At 58.7% G+C, this 17,353-nt stretch overlaps 1 protein-coding gene across 3 annotated transcripts in view; it reads right to left on the reverse strand.

The window, feature by feature from the left end:
• The window catches only part of TSPAN9 (tetraspanin 9), a 192,656-nt gene that overhangs the window by 74,567 nt on the left and 100,736 nt on the right, over window positions 1-17,353 (reverse strand). For 2 of the 3 annotated variants that reach the window (XM_059887102.1, XM_010805629.4), the window contains one exon: window positions 1,997-2,076. In XM_059887102.1, coding sequence (XP_059743085.1) covers window positions 1,997-2,059 — 63 coding nt within the window. In that variant the 5' untranslated portion in view covers window positions 2,060-2,076. Of the gene's footprint in view, window positions 1-1,996; window positions 2,916-17,353 lie in introns of those variants that run through there. The other variant, XM_010805628.4, reaches the window with a different exon arrangement.

Consider the following 17,353-nt stretch of genomic DNA (forward strand, 5'->3'; position numbering starts at 1 on the left):
TCAAGTGGGACGTGGGAACCCCTACCCCACGTTTGAATTTTGTGCGCTGATCCTTCGTCCATTCACCCACAAACACCTAACTATTAATAGTGCCTTCTACGTGCAGGGCCAAGGTCCCTAAATTCTTGGAGAAATGAAGAAGCAGTCATACCTACTCTGGCCAGAAGGTGGCGAGGTGGGGGTGGGGAGGAGCACAGCTGAGTGGGAGGTACTGGCCAGGGCAGGGAGCATCCCATGAGGGTCTTTCTAGCAAGAGAGGGGCATAGGCAGAAAGGCAGAAAGGGAGGTCGAGACCATGAACAAGGGCAGAGAGGGAAGCCATGCACAGTGAACGGGCCGCATTCGTGCAAATCCGCAGGCACCAGAGAAATACACACGGGTGCTTGACTGACACTGATGCTGGCAGATGAGCCAGAGGACCAGCAGCAGCTGCCCAAAGGCAGCCCCAGAATCATTCCTGACATTCCCATGGATCTGCCCCAGTCTCCCCTCACCACGGGGCAGGTAACATCTTACAGCCGTGGCCAGAGGACCCCAGGCCATGGAGGTGTCTGGGGAAATCCTACTCAGACCGTCTCAGAGCAGGTTCCTGAGAAGAGACGGGGGCTCCCTCCCCAGAGTGAAGGCAAGCAGGCGGGACGTCCCGTAACTAAGGAGGTGAGGCTGTGAGGGAGACCATCATGACTGCCCACCCCCACTGGACTGCAAAGGAAACCAGTCCTTGGGGATGAAATGACTTGCCCAAGGTCACACGAAGAGCTAATGCAGAACCAAGCCCGGAGGCCAGGCTTCTTCCTGCCCTAGCCTGAGTGCGCCCTGTCTGAGAAAACTCACCCTGCCCAATCCTACACAACACACCCACAAAAGTTTTTCAGTTCAAGTAGGTCAGTTCACACAAACTCTTGAACACCAAAGCACACTGCGCCCAGCCCACTGCACTGAATGACTCCCCTTCCCTCCACCTCCCCCCCACCCCAGGGACTCCTCCTGGACCCTGGGCCGCTGACAGCCTCCAGGAGGCAGAAGGACAGCCCTGGGGCAGAGCCAAACATCTGTGCTGACTACATACATCTGGGCTCTGGAGGAAAAAGGCGAAGGCAGAAGTTGGGCTGAAGAACCAGATATGAATGTAAGAAGTTTTCAGATTCGCCAAACTAGTACAGATATTTCTCATGCACACAGGGAAGGAGAACAGCAGATGGAGAACAATTCCGAGCCGCCCCACCCACTGACACCTCCCCTGGAACATCATCTCTCACCAAGGATGGGGCACGCCCTTTGTCCCTTCCAGTCTCCGGGTTGCATGGTCAGAGCACATGTTTGGCCCGCTCGCTGCCCAGTCCACTGCAATCCCTCAAAAGCAGCTGCCGCCACCCGATGGCAGCACCCCTCCCACATCCTCCTTCTCCCCGCAAGCCCCAACTCCCTGGGGGGTGGGGCATGTTGGGCAGAGCTGCAGGCCACTCAGAGGCCCCCTTGACCTGGGACAGGGGCCCCACAGCTTTTCCTGGGATTCACTGGAAGGAGGGGGGAGGGGCATGACCTCCTCCACCAGCGGACCTCATGCCCATAAAATGCTGCAGACTGTGTTCTACGACATGCAGGAGGAATATAAGAAGAAACTCGGAAAACCGTCTGCACTTCTGCCTGAATTCAACTCAAGGTCACAGCTGTTAAAAATTCTGACCCCCACACCTATTTCTGCACAGGACCCAGTTGGAGGCACGGGTTTCTTGGGGACGGGGGTGGGGTGCAGGAGGTGGCGGCAAACTTCAGCAGCCTCCTAGGAGTAGAACAAGTCTCTCCTGGAAGAGTTGCAGTGTCCATTCAGCCACCAAGGAGAGAGAAAGATGTATGAGAGAGGGAGGGGAACTGTGTTTTAAGACCCACTTACCACTGTGCAGAGAGCAGGGCCATGCTGCTCGGAGTGGGTAGAGGGTATGTGCTTAAGCAAAGAGGAGAGGCCAAGGCAGGCGAGACACTCGGAAGGACTTACCCAGAATATCAAATTGAAGAGGAACATCATGTACTTGAGGCAGCACAGGCAGCCCCTGGCCATGTTGCACTTCTTAAATTCTAGGAGGAAAACAAAGGACAGGTCCAGGTAAAACACCACGTACTTGCTGCCTTTGGGCGCATTGTACTTGTCGGTCTTCACGCCGGCCTCGGCGTGGCTCTGGCCGCGGGAGCCCGCGGTGCCGTAGAAGGCGCCGGCCGTGAAGCCGCGGCCGAACGGGCGGCCCGAGGTGGACGGCTTGGCAAAGTCCGAGTCTTTGCTGTCCAAAGATGGACTCCGGTGGATCGAAGAATCCTCGCTACTCGACTTCTCCATGCTCGCGTCGCTCCCGGCGGGCGCGGGGGGCGGGGGGCATCGCTCCCGGAGTGGCACGGAAGGGGCGCCCGAGAAGGGCGCGGGGCTGCGAGCTGGTCGGAGGAGCCTCGCACGCCCCGGCTCAGTCCCCGGGAGCGCCGCCGGCCGGACTCCGCGCTGGGGCCGGGGTGGGGGTTGTTGGGGGTGAGGGGGGGGGTCGGGGCCCCGCTCCCCACCGGCCGGCCCGGGAGGGCTCTGCGGCGCGGCTTGGCTGCACGCGGGCTCCCTGGGCGCCGGCTGGCCGGCGTAACTTAGCGCCTCTGAAGAGGCTGCGATTGTATTTCTCGATCCCAAACGTCAGCTCGCCTCCCAGGCGCTGCACCGCCGCTCCGCGCGAGGCACCGGGGCGCCGGGCTCGGGCTCCGGGGCACACCTCTCAGTCTCAGCCCGGCCCGGCCACTTTGCGAGAGCCCGCCTCCTCTCGCCCAGCGACTTTGCGGAGCTACCCCGGGGCCCTGGGCTGCCGGGAGCGCGCGCGGCGGCTAGTGACGAGGGATCCGCCGCAGCTGCAACCACCGCTGGGCTCCCCCTGTGAAATCCCTGCCCGACTCCCGACTCCCGACTCTGAAATCGCCGGAGCCCCCTCCCCGGCCCTCGGCCCCGCCCACTGGTTTGCATTCGGCCAATGAGCGCCAGGCCTGCAGGGGGGCAGCCCCCCTCCCCGATGACACCACGGCTTTAATGGGATTAGCGTTCTGCCGGGTGCCTACACCAGTGCGCCGCGAGCCCAGCTAAATGTCAAGGGCTCCGGAGCCGGGGTGAACCAGAACCTTCATTGCAAGGCGCTGGCCTCTTCCAGGGGAGAAAAGGGAGCGGGAGGGGAGGGCAACGGCTGGAGGAACCACGATCCAAGGGAACCAGAGGAAAGTGCTGGGGAGGACTGGAGGGGACAGAAGCGCGGCCACAGTCGAGCTGTCCGCCGCCCCCTGTGTCCACGGGGCCTTTCCGAGCTGGGCACACGGTCTGCGGGCTGCACACACACACAGAGGCTGGCGCGTCTGCACACGTGGGTCTGGCTGGAGCGCGCGGGGAGAGGGGGACCGCAGGGGAGGCGCGAGGTGTGGGAAAGGCGCCGGCGACCCGCGCCACCCGCCCCGCCCCCCTCCGCGCACGCGCGCGCGCACCCGCGGCTCCGGAGGCTCCTGCAGCTGCGCAAGCTCCCCGCACCCACCCACCCTCCCCTGCCCCGCGCTCCGGGCAAGACCCCCATCCGGCTGAGAAGAGTAGACGGCCCAGGTAGGGTCCTGCCTTGCCCCTCCGAATCCTTCCTCGCCCAGGGTGACACCGGGGTGCGCGGGGGCTACCGGATGCCCAGGGCGCAGCACCAATGCTCTGGCCGAGGACTTGGGAGCATCCAGGAGCCCTGCATCCTACCGCGAAACACCAGCTGCGCCCCGGGCTCGCGCGGAGGTCTGCACTGCCCAGTTGGCAAATAGAACCAGAAGACGGGGGGGGGGGGGGGGGGGGCGGGGAGGGCATCTCTCTTTTCGCCACCAGCCAGAGGGTGAGAGAGCCCCAGAGCACCCCAGCCCTGTATCCCACGCCCAACACCGCGCCTGGCCGCCGGGAGGCGCTGCGTAGGGTAGCTGGCTGCGGTGTGAGTGTGCCATGTCCTCCCCGGATCGCATCAGACATTTACTCCACACCTGCTCTGTGCTGAGCGCCCAGGGGGAAATGCATGAGGTGTGCGGCTCCTGCCCTTCAGGTACACAAGATCCAGCCAGGAAGACAGAAGGACCTCAATCACCAAGACGGCGGGCAGGAACAGAGCTACCATGCGGCTGTGGCCGAGGGGGGACATTCATTCCGACCAGACCCTCATCACAGATGTTCCGCAGGGCCCTAGGCTGCTGAGTCTGCATCTCGGGACTGGAGGCAGGCCAGCATCCCGGGGTGCAGCCACTTATTCTGAGGGCACCTAAGCTTCTTTAAAGGGACCAGAAGCGGTGCCACTCTTCCAAGCCCCTTCCCCACGCACGTGGCAACGCAGAAACGGAGCCCAGTGTGCGTCACAGCCATGGCAACTTGCCATCCCCTGGTTGGGCACTGCGGTCCCATGGGTGCTGTGCACACGTTGGGGGCAGACGTCCGGTTAACTCTGATGGACGCCACAGCCACCTGACTGCACTAGCTAACGCCTCTTGTCCGCTTCAGCCTGGACTAGCTCCGGAGGGCTCTCAGCTGCACTTCATTCTCACCACATCACTTCTTTGATGCAGGAGAGATCATACCAGCTGGAGAAACCTATTTTTCACTCTGAGCTGAGACTTTAGTATGTGATCAGGGTGAGGTAGTTCACTTCTCTGAGGTGCCATCTCCTCCTCTTTAAACTGGGGTTTGCAGAGCCCACGTCCTAGAGGAGTGGGCCAGTGTGAGAACCATCTGACGACGCGAGTGCTGTCCAGGGGCTGTCATCGCTAGTCTTGGGATGGGCACTTGGAGTAAGTCAGGGCCCCCAGGCTGGCCCTCTCTGCCTTCTAATTTCCTTTCAACTTGCTCTTCTCCCCAACTTACACTGTCCTGGACTATTCCACACTCATTTCCGATTATACATGGATTCCTGCCAGTATGACACCCTGCGGGGGAGCAGGGGGGCCAGGGGTGCAGGACCACAGGCAGGTAGGAGAGGAGGAGGGGCTGTCCGGTGTAACCAGAGCTCTGCTCTGCTCCCTCCTGGCCTTGCTCGTCAAAAGGGCACTGAAGTCCCAGTCATCGGCTGACCCACAAAGCCTCAGTGAGGTTCCACGAGGGCATGCAACTTAGTCATGATCAGAAGAATAACTGCAAGTCCGATATACAAGTCCCCAGTATATCCCAGGCACCAAGCGTCAGCCCCAATCACCCACGGAATCCTCAGACAAGCCCGCAGGATCGAGATGGTTATCACCTCACTTTACAGTTAAGGAAATGATGCTTTCAAAGCCCATGCTCTTTACTCCCTTGAGCTCTAAACCCAGCTCCTACCCTTAGGCATCTGCCAGTCTAACAGACAGAACCTAAAAGCATAACAGGGATGGGACTTCCCTGGTGGTCCCGTGGCTATGAGTCAAGTTCCCAATGCAGAGGACCCAGGTTTGATCCTTGGTCTGGGAATTAGATCCAACTATCATTAAGAGCTGCAACTATTAATAAGAGTTCCATGCCACAACTAAGACCCGGTGCAGCCAAATAAATTTTAAAAAAATAATAAAAGCATAACATGGAGCCTGGTGAAAGGTCATTAGCAGAAGGAGCTGAGTAAGGGGCAAAGGGGAGGGGGCTGGTCAGGGCAGTGCTGCTGGACTCACGGTCAGCAAAGGGGAGCCCCTGGCTGCCGTCCCCTGCTTGGGCACACCGGGCCTGCGGGTGCTGTGCACACGTGGGGGGCAGATGTCCAGTTAACTCTGATGGACCCCACAGCCACCCGACTGGACTGGCTAACACCTCTTGTCCATTTCAGCCTGGACCAGCTCCAGAAGGCTCTCAGCTGCACTTCTTTCTCACCACATCACTTCTTTGATGCAAGAGAGATCATACAGCTGGAGAAACCTGTTAGATCAGCCCTGCATGATCTTATGGAGGGCCAGAAGAGGAAGGGGTGCAGGGAGAAGGCAGTCTGCAAGACAGGAAGCGAGTCCCTGAAAGGAAGCAGCTCTGGAAAAGCCCGAGAGGAGCCACGGAAAGGCAGTTTCAGCTAGCGGCTTTGTCCTCCATCTACCACAAAAGACCACGCATCCATAATAAACAGCTCGTCGCGGCCAGGACGCCCAGGGACACTGGGAGAGACAAAGGTGAGACGTGGCCATAGGCCCGAAGGAGTTCGAGATGCAGTGAACAGACCAGCCTTCCACCCCGCTCCAGAGCATCCCCGGAGAAGCCCAGGCACAGCAGAGTGACCGAGCGTGCAGGAGCCACAGCGTGCAGAGTGAGCGCGGCACAGTTTGGAGAAGGCCGGCCGGGACAGGCGAGGCAGGGACCGGGGAGGGCATGGTTAGGGGCCCTTCGGGGCAGCGAGGAGACAGAGCCTGGGGGTGCATCACAGTGAGCTGCCTGTGAGGCCTCACACGGCACACGGGGAGTCTGGGCTTCATCTCGGGGCTTCCCAAGCAGCGGGGCATGGCACAGACTCGGGGCCCTAGGAACCGGGCCTGGCAGCAGAGTGGGAAGGCAAGGCCAGGTGCTGTGCTGACTCGGTTTCTTGGACTTCAGGCACAGAGGGAACACTGGAGAGAGAAGGTGATGGGAGACAGCATCCCCCCTTCCAGGTCCTCATCGACTTGCCGGGCTCAGGAGAGCCGGAAGGTACAGACTGCCCTTAGGATCTCGGAGCATGTGAACAAGGCAGAGCTGCCTTTTTTTCTTTTATTATTAAACAACAATGACAAAAAGTGAAGCAGGTACAGAATTCCCAGAGGGAGGAAGAGACGTGAATACGTGAAATCTCTGCTACATGAAATCCCCAGCAGCTGGGGAGGTGAGGGCTTCAGAGTGAACACCAAGTTCTTGGCCTCTCCTTGCACTTCTCGGGCCTCTGGGCTCTTGCCCACCTGCACACATCAGAGCTGACGGGCTACATAGACTCCCTCTGGGCCTGCACTGAGGTCTCTGTATCTGACAATGTGTGGCTCATGAGGTATCCTGGACCTCTGAGGCTCAGATAAGGCAGCCACACCAGAATTTAGGTGAGGCAAGGAGCACTTGCCATCCAGAGGGGCTGCCCTCAGAGGAGAAGGGGGACTTACTCCCCTCACCTCAATTTTTTAAACTCCAGAATTGAGATCATCTTCAGCAATATATTGCTAAGCAAATTGTTTATGGATAGATGGTGTCAGAAGGAAAGAAGGATGGATAGATGAACAGATAAAAAAGATGTGGGGTAGGAAGAATCTAAAAAGTCACGATACAAATGAACTTACAAAACAGAAAAAGATTCACAGACTTGAAGAACAAACTTCTGGTTGCCGGGCGAAGGATGAGGGGAAGAGATGGTTAGGGAATTGGAGGTGGACATGTACACATGGCTAAATTTAAAATGGATAACCAACAAGGACTTACTGTATAACACAGAGAACTCCGTTCAATGCTATGTGGCAGCCTGGATGGGAGGGGAGTTTGGGGGAGAATGGATACATGCATATGTATGGCTGAGTCCCTTCGCTGTTCACCTGAAACTGTCACAACATTGTCAATCGGCTATACCCCAATTTAAAATAAAAGGTTAAAAAAAAAAAAAAAAGATGTGTATACAATGGGACACAACTCAGCCATGAAACAGGCCCTGCCATTAATGACAACACAGAAGGACCTCACGGGTTAAGTGAGACAAGTCAAAGGGAGAAAGACAAATACCATGTGATCTCACTCATATGGGGGATATCAAACAAATAAACAGAACAAAACAAGCCACAGACGCAGAGAACAGAACAAGGCTATGGGGGTGTGGGAGGGGGTCAGCTGCGTGGTGACGCATGGAAACCACGCTCTTGGTGGCGAGCAGCCGCAGAGCACACAGAAGTCAAAATACCATGTGGTACAGGTGAAACTTACACGTCATAAACCAACCTTACCTCCACGAATGTTCAAAAGAAAGACAGAGGTCGAAGGAAGGATGGAGAGGCCCCTAGCAGGGGCCACATCCCAGGATGTTCACAGGAAGGTTCACCCAGTAGGGAGAGGTGAGGAGGGTCCAGGGTGGGGCAGAGGCAGAGAGGGAGGGGGAAGAGGCCTCCTATTTGCTGTAGAAATTAAATAGCTCCAGGGTCAAGAGTCACCAGACTTGGCTAGGATTCACGAAGGACCATGGTGATGGTAAAGGGTTGGGGTAGAAAGGAACTAAAGGTCAATGCTGCTGCTGTTGCTAAGTCACTTCACTCGTGTCCGACTCTGTGTGACCCCATAGATGGCAGCCCACCAGGCTCCCCCGTCCCTGGGATTCTCCAGGCAAGAACACTGAAGTGGGTTGCCATTTCCTTCTCCAATGCATGACAGTGAAAAGTGAAAGGGGAGTCGCTCAGTCGTGTCCGACTCTTCGTGACCCCATGGACTGCAGCCCACCAGGCTCCTCCGTCCATGGGATTCTCCAGGCAAGAGTACTGGGGTGGGGTGCCATTGCCTTCTCCAAAGGTCAATGAGGCACTGTAGCTACTGCAAGAATTATGCTCGTTGATCCAAATGAAAGGTCAATGAGGCACTCTCATTTGGATCAACGACCATAATTCTTACAGTAGCTATGGTCCCAGTCCCCAGTTGATCAAGAGGTGACTGAACAGAGAAAGATACAAGACAACACATAATCAATATAAAGTGTTCTTTGGCTCAGATTCTAAGGGCAGGTGCTGGTGGGTCTTCCTAAGGGTTTATCTGGCCCTCACCTGTCTTCTGAGCCCCGAGCATGCATACCCAACCCCTGTGCTTTGCATCCCCCAGGGGCTGTCACGAGGGCAACTCCAATCTCTCAAGCTCCATGGGACTCACCTCGCCTCTGCCTGGCGCCCCTGGCAGCACTTCTCAATAAACGGCCTAAACACACATCCCAGCGCTCACGCCGGAGCCCAGGATCCATCCCAACTCCCCGCTGTCGGTGCCCCACCTCCAATCAAACATGAGTCCATCTGATGAGCCACCTTCTTCTCACTGGCTCCACGGGCACCGCCCTGGGCCAGCTCCCTCACAGCTCACGGAGGATTCTCCTTCCCACCCTTTCTCCAGGGAACAGTCACCCCATCTTCTCATTCACCCTGCCCTCTTATGGCCCTTTAGTGCCTTCTGTTTTGCTGATATTGTGGTCGTGTGTGTGTGTGCATGTGCACGCGCACACATGCGCACATGTATTTGTTATTCTACTTTTCTACCACAATCCACAATCCTAAATCGACCTCAGAGGTCTGGCAAGCCTGGCCCCGCCCCTCGCTCCAGCCCACTGTGCTCCCGCCAGCGAACCCTCGGAGCCCACCCTCCTCAGGGACTTTGGCGTTGGCGGTCCCTTTGCCTGGAATGCTCTTCCTCAACCCACCGCCTGAGGACACGCCTTGCTTCTCCTCCCTGAGCTCTTGTGAGTTCTTCACAACAGTCCCTTCCTGGTTTCTGCCTCCTCCCTGCCCCTGCCATCTGAATTAAAGCCTGAATCCTCAGAGCCCCCCTTCCCTCCCTTGCAGCACTTTGTTGGCTTGGAAGCACATGTTTACTTGGGTGAGTCTGCTGTCCAAGTCTCCAACCTGACCAGAAGCCCCAGGGCAGCAGGGGCTGTATCCAGGACAATGCCTAACTAGCAGCGGGACCACTGAGCGATGATGAACAAGGAGGTGCTCAAAGCAGGGCTGCTCGGGGCTGGGTGACAGCACCACCGGGAAGGGCTTCCTGGGTCCCCACCTGAGGAGCACAGCTTGAGGACGCTGGTTACCTGCGTGACCTCTGGTTCCTCAACTGCAGGGCAGGAAGTCTGCACTGGTTGCTTCTCTAAGGCTCTTGCCAGCCCTGAAACCTCCCCACCCAGTGACGTGGGACCCAACCCGCTTCTCATTCAGGACAGGTCAGGGCAGGAGGAAAAGCATCTTGGTGGGCAAAGGCTGGCGAAGCCAGAGAGAGAAGACCATCAGGACGTCCCAGCAGAAATGAGGCTTCATGGGATGTGAACTACAAAGAGCGGCGGGGGTGGAGCAGAAACAACTCCAGATGCCAGTGCTCCCCACCCCTGCCCATTCCCCCTCCATCCCCAGAATCCACTTAGCTAAACTCCCACCAGGACAAACCTCCCCAGTCTTCCCCGCCCCCAGTCTTGGCACCTCCCTCCCCCGCCCACCTGCCCACGTCCACAGCCAGGCTGGGGTCCTCGATCAGAGCACCAAGGCACCTGGGTCCATCCCCTGCCCCCCACCGAGCTGCCCGCTCAGTGCCATCTGGCCCCAGACCTGGAGCCCTGGAGGGCGAGGCTCGTCCATCGTCTTTGTACCCCAGAGCCAGGGCCCAGCACTCAGGAGCTGTGAAATCACCGCTGAACACACGCAGGGAGAGGGCAGGCCTCCTGGGGGCCTGGAGCAAGATGACAGAAGGATGGGCCCTGCCTTAGCGTGGGTAGGGGGCGCTGCCATGCCTCCTCTCTGAGCAGGCTTACAGGGTTGGGGCGCAGGCTGGGGGCCCACCAGAGAGCTGCCCACCCTGGGCTCTCAGGCCCTTTTCTCCAGGCAAGTCCCAAATGAGCGCCCCAAGTCCAACCAAGCATCCCAGTCAGGTCCCCCTGAGGAGGGCCTGCTGCGCGCGGCGGGCACTCACCACACCAGCCCCTCCCGGACGCCCGAAGCCAGGAGCACCAGTAATGAGCACTTATCATGGAGGGCAGGCGGCTCCCGGAGGTGAGATAAGACTGGGCCGCAGGCACCGGGCAGTGTGGTGAAGCCCCGAGGCTACCGCCATGCACCAGTGGAATTTCCTGACCCAGCAAATCCAATATTCCTAAACCGCTCCATGGAGGGCATTGACTGGCCAGCCGGCCGGGACGATGGGCTCTCTGACCTAGGGGCCGGCCTTGGCAGGGGGGGCTCACGTGGCTGGGACCCTCCCCCAATTCAGGAGCTGCTGCCCCCCTCCCCCTGCACTGAGCACAAAACCACTGCAGGAGAAGCAGACAGCACAGAGACGCTCTCAAGAAGACGGAGAAGGGACAGAGGCCGGGCCCCTGCCTGCTCTGAAGCCACAGGGGAGCGGAGCCTGCACACACACACACACGCATCCCCCACTCCCGGCCGAAGGGAACAAGAGGCACAGGGTGGGGGTGGATAGTGGTGAGGAAGCCCCACTAGGGCATTCCTGTTGGGGAGAACTGGGCTGTCTGAAGACTCAGAGGTCTCAGGGCCTGAAGCCACGTGGTCTCTGGATCACCGGCCACTCTGTACGGTGAGGCTTCCTCCCCTATGCCCACTCAGGCTTCCCTGAGTCCAGGCGGCCGCCGTTTAGGGTGCCGCCCACCCAGGGGGCCTCAGAGAAGTATCTGGTCCACCCCAGACCTGGAGGCATGTCTCTCATCTCAGAGTGCTTGAGGTGAAGACGGTCACAGACCACACGCTCTAGTCTGCTGTCCAGGCTCCTGAAACCCTCAGGAGAGTCCTTTCAGCAATGTCTAGGGTTGCTCCAGCAGACGGTAATTCCAGTCGTAACCTAGCTGCACGCGATGCAGACCCAGACTCGTTCAACCCTCACACAATGCATGCAGCCCTCCAGCCCACCGCCCCGCCTTCCCGACGTCTACTCACCTCGACCCATGCATCAGACACCCCCTACCTCTGCCCTCAGCCTCTCCCGTGGGTGCTCATCTTGATAGCTCACCACCATGTCTCTCCCCGGAGGCCCTCTCTGGGGTCACCAGCCAGCTTTGGTCACCTCCTGAACCCTGGAGAGCTCAGATGTCCAGGCTGGAGCTCAGAGAATGTGGCTGGGCTCCGCGAGGCCTGAAGCATCTGGGTGACTGCGTGTCACTCACCCCCAAGCTCCGGCCCCAAGGGGCACTTCCATGTCCCCGTCGGGCCAGGCGCCAGGGCACACCTGCTTGTCCCCTCCCCCACCTGCTGCCGGAGGAAATGCCAGCCCGCGGCCCCGAGCAAAGGGCTCCTCACTCCTAACAGAGATCTCTCCTTACGCCAAGTGGTTTGCCCAGGCCCAGGGCTGGACCCTGTTCCTATGTATGGAGGCAGACATGGAGCCATCCCTCACGCACAGAGGGAGGAAAGAAGTCGGGTGGGAGGGGCCCTCAGGCTCTAGGACCACCCAGCCAGAACAAGAGCCAGCCCCCCTCCCCACCCCCAGTCGACATGGGACACATTCTGGAAATCCTGGGGAACACGCCAACACCCCCAGCTCCACTCTGTGTCAACCCCAGTCAACGTGTCCCCATGCCCTGACCTCACAGAGCAGGAACCAGGGGCAGGTGCCAATGACAGAGGCACAGGCCCCGACCCCCAAGACCTCGGCCATGGTAGAGTAGGGATGATGACCAGGGTGGGCTGTCCACGTCTAACAGTCAGCTCTCTGGGGCAAAGCCCAGATCCGTGGTACTCACCACCTTCCCTGGTGTAAATATTCCCCAGTGGCCAGTTTCAAGCTACCCATGGTGTGACAAATAACTGGCAGTGTTCCTGCTTATTTACTACCAGGCTCTTGACCACTGGGACAGCAGGCTTTGGCCAAGCCCTGCAACAGCCCAGCTCCCTCCATCCAGGGGAAACTCCAAGGCAAGAAGAAGCCAGCACCCTGCTCATCCTCCCAGGAGAAGTCACATGTCAGGGTGGGGACAGGAGTGGACATGTCATGGGGAGGGTCCTGGGATCCCCCACAGGTGGCCTAATGACCCAGAAAGACCATGGACATTGGCTCCTGGACTCTGGTGACCCTCTTAGGTAAGGCAGGCTTGTGGATTGATTCCCTAGGGGCTCAGATGGTAAAGAATCCGCCTGCAGTGCAGGAGACCCAGGTTCAATCCCTGGGTTGGGAAGATCCCTGGAGAAGGGAATGGCTACCCACCCCAGTATTCTTGCCTGGAGAATCCCACGGACAGAGGAGCCTCGCGGGCTACGGTCCACGGGGTCCTGCAGAGTCGTACGCAACCGAGCTACTTTCACTATTACTGCTAAGGTAAGTCAGGCCAGGTCCCCGCTCTGCTCCAAACCCTCTAAAGGCGCCCATCTCTCTCAGAGTAAAAGACAAAGATCTCACAGTATTTTCTCAGTCGACACACACACGTCCATCTCCCTCCTCCCTCCACTCCGTCCACTCGGTCCTTCCTGCTGCTTCTCACGGGAGGGCCTTTACACTGGCTGTTCTCTCCTCTGGACACTCCTCACCCAGGTGTCTCCTTGACCAGCTCCCACCTCCTTCACAGCTGCCACCTGCCCAAGGGCTGCCTGCTGAGCTCCGTACCTCCCCAGCGTGCCCAGCATCACCAGGCCCTGCTCTTTCCACAGCACTCAAACCCATCATTCAGCGCAGTTTGCTTTATTAACTGATGGTTTACGATCTCTCTTCCCCACCAGAACTAAGCTTCACGAGGGCAGGGGTTTGCTGTGTTTCATGAATTGCTGTTTTCCCACGGCCAAGAGCAGCTTTACACATGACAGATGCAAGTGCATGCATGCTCCGTCATCCGACTCTTTGTGACCCGTGGACTGTAGCCCACAAGGTTCCTCTGTCCATGGGATTCTCCAGGCAAGGATACTGGAGTGGGCTGCCATTTCCTCTTCCAGGGGATCTTCTGAACCTACATCTCCTGTGTCTCCTGCATTTGCAGGCAGATTCTTTTACCACTGAGCCACAAGGGAAGTCCCTTACACATGGCAGGTATCCAGTACACATTTGGAGAGTAAAGGTAAGGCCAGAGGAGGTGTCTGCCAAACCCAAGAGGAGGCAGGTGGGGAGCGAGGGGCCCAGTGGTCAGTGTCCACCTGGCTGGGACTCAAGGTGTCCTTGACCTGGCACCCCACCCCTGCATCTCCTTTTCTCATTTAGGCTGCATGGGACCCCCACGTGGCTAACTCTGAGCAGTACTGAGGGTCAGGACCAAAGAGGACGCCAGGTCTGACACTCTCTGACCCTGCAGTGGGAGGCCCTGTGGTCTGGTCCGAGGCCTTCCCTAAAACGTCTCAGGAAAGACAAACTCCCTGCTTCCCACTCTGTACCTGCCACACCTGAACCCCCAGCCTTGCGATCGATCAGGAGACGCCCCCAAAGAGCACTGTCCACCCACGGGTTAGAGCCACTGATGCCCCAAATCCAGGCAGCTGCCCCATCCCGCCTCGGCGGGTGCCCCACACGCACAGCGGCCAGCTCACCGGCTATTTTAAGCTCCACGGCCCAGCTGAAGCACACTGCTCGGGCAGGCTGGCGGCCTGGGGAGGAGGCAGGGGCTGCTAACTCACGGAGGAGCACTGACCTGGGGAGCTCCGAGAGGGCTGGGCATCTTCTGTGACCACAACCCCTCCAGGAGGGACTGGAAACTCCCGTCCACACCCTCGAAAGCACCAGCCGTGAGAAAGTGAGTCCAGGGCTGCCCGGGCACGCCCAGATTCCACTGCTGAATGTGACCCCTGAGTCTCCACATCAGAATGAGTGCTAGCCCCACCCTGCCTGCCCCCAGAAATGCCAACATGCTGCACCCGCTCTCTGGGGCCCAGCGATGCAAGACAGACCACATTGTAGACGGAAGACCTGGGGACCATTCACCCCCGAGCCCCCAGCCCCTTCTCCACCTTGGTCTCCCCAGCGGCCGCTCAGTCTTGGCTCACAACCACACTCAACAAACCCTTGTTGACCAAATGGTTACTTCTAAATGTATTCTCAACCACATGGGATGGAAGCGCGAGAGACACAACCCAGTCTTGACAGCTGGTATCAGTATCAACGCTACTAAGTACATTTCTGCCAGCCCCATGGGGCACCAAGCCTGATGATAAAGACCACGGGACTGGGCTTCAACTGGTGGCTCAGTGGTAAAGAATCCGCCTGCCGATGCAGGAGACACGGGTTCGAGCCCTGATCCCAGAAGATGCCACATGCCAAGAGGCAACTAAGCCCATGCCCCACAACCACTGAGCCTGTGCTCTAGAGTCCGGGAGCAGCAACTACGGAAGCCCACGCGCCCTAGAGTCCGTGCTTTGCAGCAAGAGAAGCCATCACAGTGAGAAGCCCAAGCACCGCAAAGGAGAGCAGCCCCCGCTCACCACATCTAGAAAAAAGCCCATGCAGCAACAAAGACACAGTACAGCAAAGAAAATTAAAAAAAAAACAAAAACATGGAACGAAGGAATCAAGAGAGCTCAGTGAGGAGACCGGGGCGCCCCAAGCTGTGGCCCTTCCAAGGAGGGTGGTCACCACCCAACTAACTCCACGGGGGCGTTTACACCTGTGTTCTCTGGGAAAAGGGTCCCCTGAAGTTGTGCAACATGGAGGCCCAGCTCTAACCCACCCTCCTCCATAGGACATCCAGCAACCAGGAGCTGCCTTACTTGAGAAGCCGCGTACAGAACAGAAACCCCGGGGCGAGCTCTTCCCACCCCCAGCCTCCGCCGCAGGACATCGGCAAGCCCAGGGCAGGAGAGGTCACACGTCTGGGGCGCTGGCCACATCCTCCGGCTCTAATTGCTCCGTTGAAGCAACATCAGAGCCAGAGAGGAGGGAAGGAGACCCAGAAGGTGCTGTAATTAGGGAGCTCTGTGACCTAGCTCCTTGCTCCCGTCCACCTCGAGATGGATCCAGCCACCCACACCTTAAAGAAACAGACTCACCACCTGCATTGGGGGAGGAAGTGGGAAATTCCTTGAATTTCCTTGTTGGAGGAAGATTTCCAGAAGCTCTGGGTCTTCAGAGACCATTGGGTCCACTCCTCCTCCTCTCCCCTGGCAGCCCCTTCCCCTGGCCTCTGTCCTTTCAGACTCTTCCTGAATATTTCTATTATAACTAAAAAAGCAATGGCAGCAGCCTGCATCGACAGAAGATTAAAACATTCCTTGCTGAAAGGGACTTCATACAAGTGACTCTCCCCAAAGTCAGGTCAGAGACAGCGTCGTGTGGAAGGCAAAGTGACCCGCACTAAGGGCCTCATACCACCCATCCAGCCCCACGTCCCCTCAGCGAGCTGTCCAGTCCCCCACTCAGAGTCCTTGGATGTCTGGTACCAAAATCGGAATTTCTGGAGGCACTTACTATGATAACCTCCTCTGTGACCGGCCCCTCCCCTTGAGAAGGTGGTTAACTGGACTCACTACCCAGGCAACCACTGGGGTCCCCCCCACCTCCAGGAAATTTTCCAGAACTGGAGGCTCTGGGGGGTAACGAGGCCCCCCACAGCCCAGTTCGGTGCGTTCCCTGAAGAGACATCTGCACACGATCACCAAAGTGGCTGAGACATTTCAGTCCGTAATCTGAAGTCACCCCAGCTGGGGGAGGCACGCGGGCCAAACTCTCCCCCTCCGGCAGGACAGAGCTGCCAAAACCACTCTGTCAGCTGAGCCCATCCTCACAGACGCGCCTGAAGAAGGGGGATGGGGGGTGCAGAATGACAGAATGAAGTCACTGCCGGCAGCCCCTCCCCCTCGTGCTGTATCATCAGCCCTCGGCCAGGCCCTTGGCCACCCAGCCACACAGCACAGAGGCCCAGGGCTCCCTGCACCCCTCCAGAGATGGCTTTCAATCTGTCCTCCACGAGCCCTGACCGTGAATCCACTGCGATCCCCGCCTTGAGGGGGGCGGGGGGCGAGGGGGTGGGGGTGGTGCTGCATGCCTGGCTCGGCTCTCACCAGCCTGCCCCAGTTCTAGGAGCCTGGGGGCTCCTCAGGCCGGTGGCCCAGTTACCATCCCCCTCCTCACGGTCCCCCTGTCACGTGGCCTCGCTGACTCAGCCCGGCCAGCCGCGTGGGCAGGTCGTGCCTCGGCCAGTGGACTGTCAGCCTCAGGAGAGCAGGGCACACAGATTCTCGCCGCGCCCCTCGGCTTCCTCCCTGTCCAGTCCTGAGCCAGGGACCCCCCCACGAGTGCTTGTTGAATGAATGAACAGAGTCTGGAAATTTGGCCCAGCTGGCTCTCCTGGAGGCATCTCATGCCAACAGAAAAAAAGGGTGGGGGGGAGAAAGGAGAGGGAAGAAAAGCCCAGGGAGAGAAAAAAGGGAATAGAGGACAGCTCGCCCACAAGGCAAGACCAAAGCCACGGGCCCGGGAAGCCTGAGCACCTGGGTGCTCCCAACCCCCTGCCCCCATCAGAAGCCAGAAGTGGTCAACTAGCAGTTTCCTCCTTCCATCGGTAGGGCACACCCGCCCCCCTCCAGCTGAAAGCCTGTCTGAGCTGAGTGAATTAACTGAGTAATTAATTTCTCTAAACTGCTGCCCTGGCCCACCTCTCAGAAAGGATGGGAGACCTAGAGGGAGGGGGCTAGGGTCGGGGGAGGAGCGAGGAACAGGGCAGACACCTGCCCTTCACGATCTCACCGCCTTCTCCACCAGCCCCACAGTGCCGGCAACTCCAGCCTG

Source organism: Bos taurus, chromosome 5 (assembly GCF_002263795.3).
Source record: "Bos taurus isolate L1 Dominette 01449 registration number 42190680 breed Hereford chromosome 5, ARS-UCD2.0, whole genome shotgun sequence".
Lineage (NCBI taxonomy): Eukaryota > Metazoa > Chordata > Mammalia > Artiodactyla > Bovidae > Bos > Bos taurus.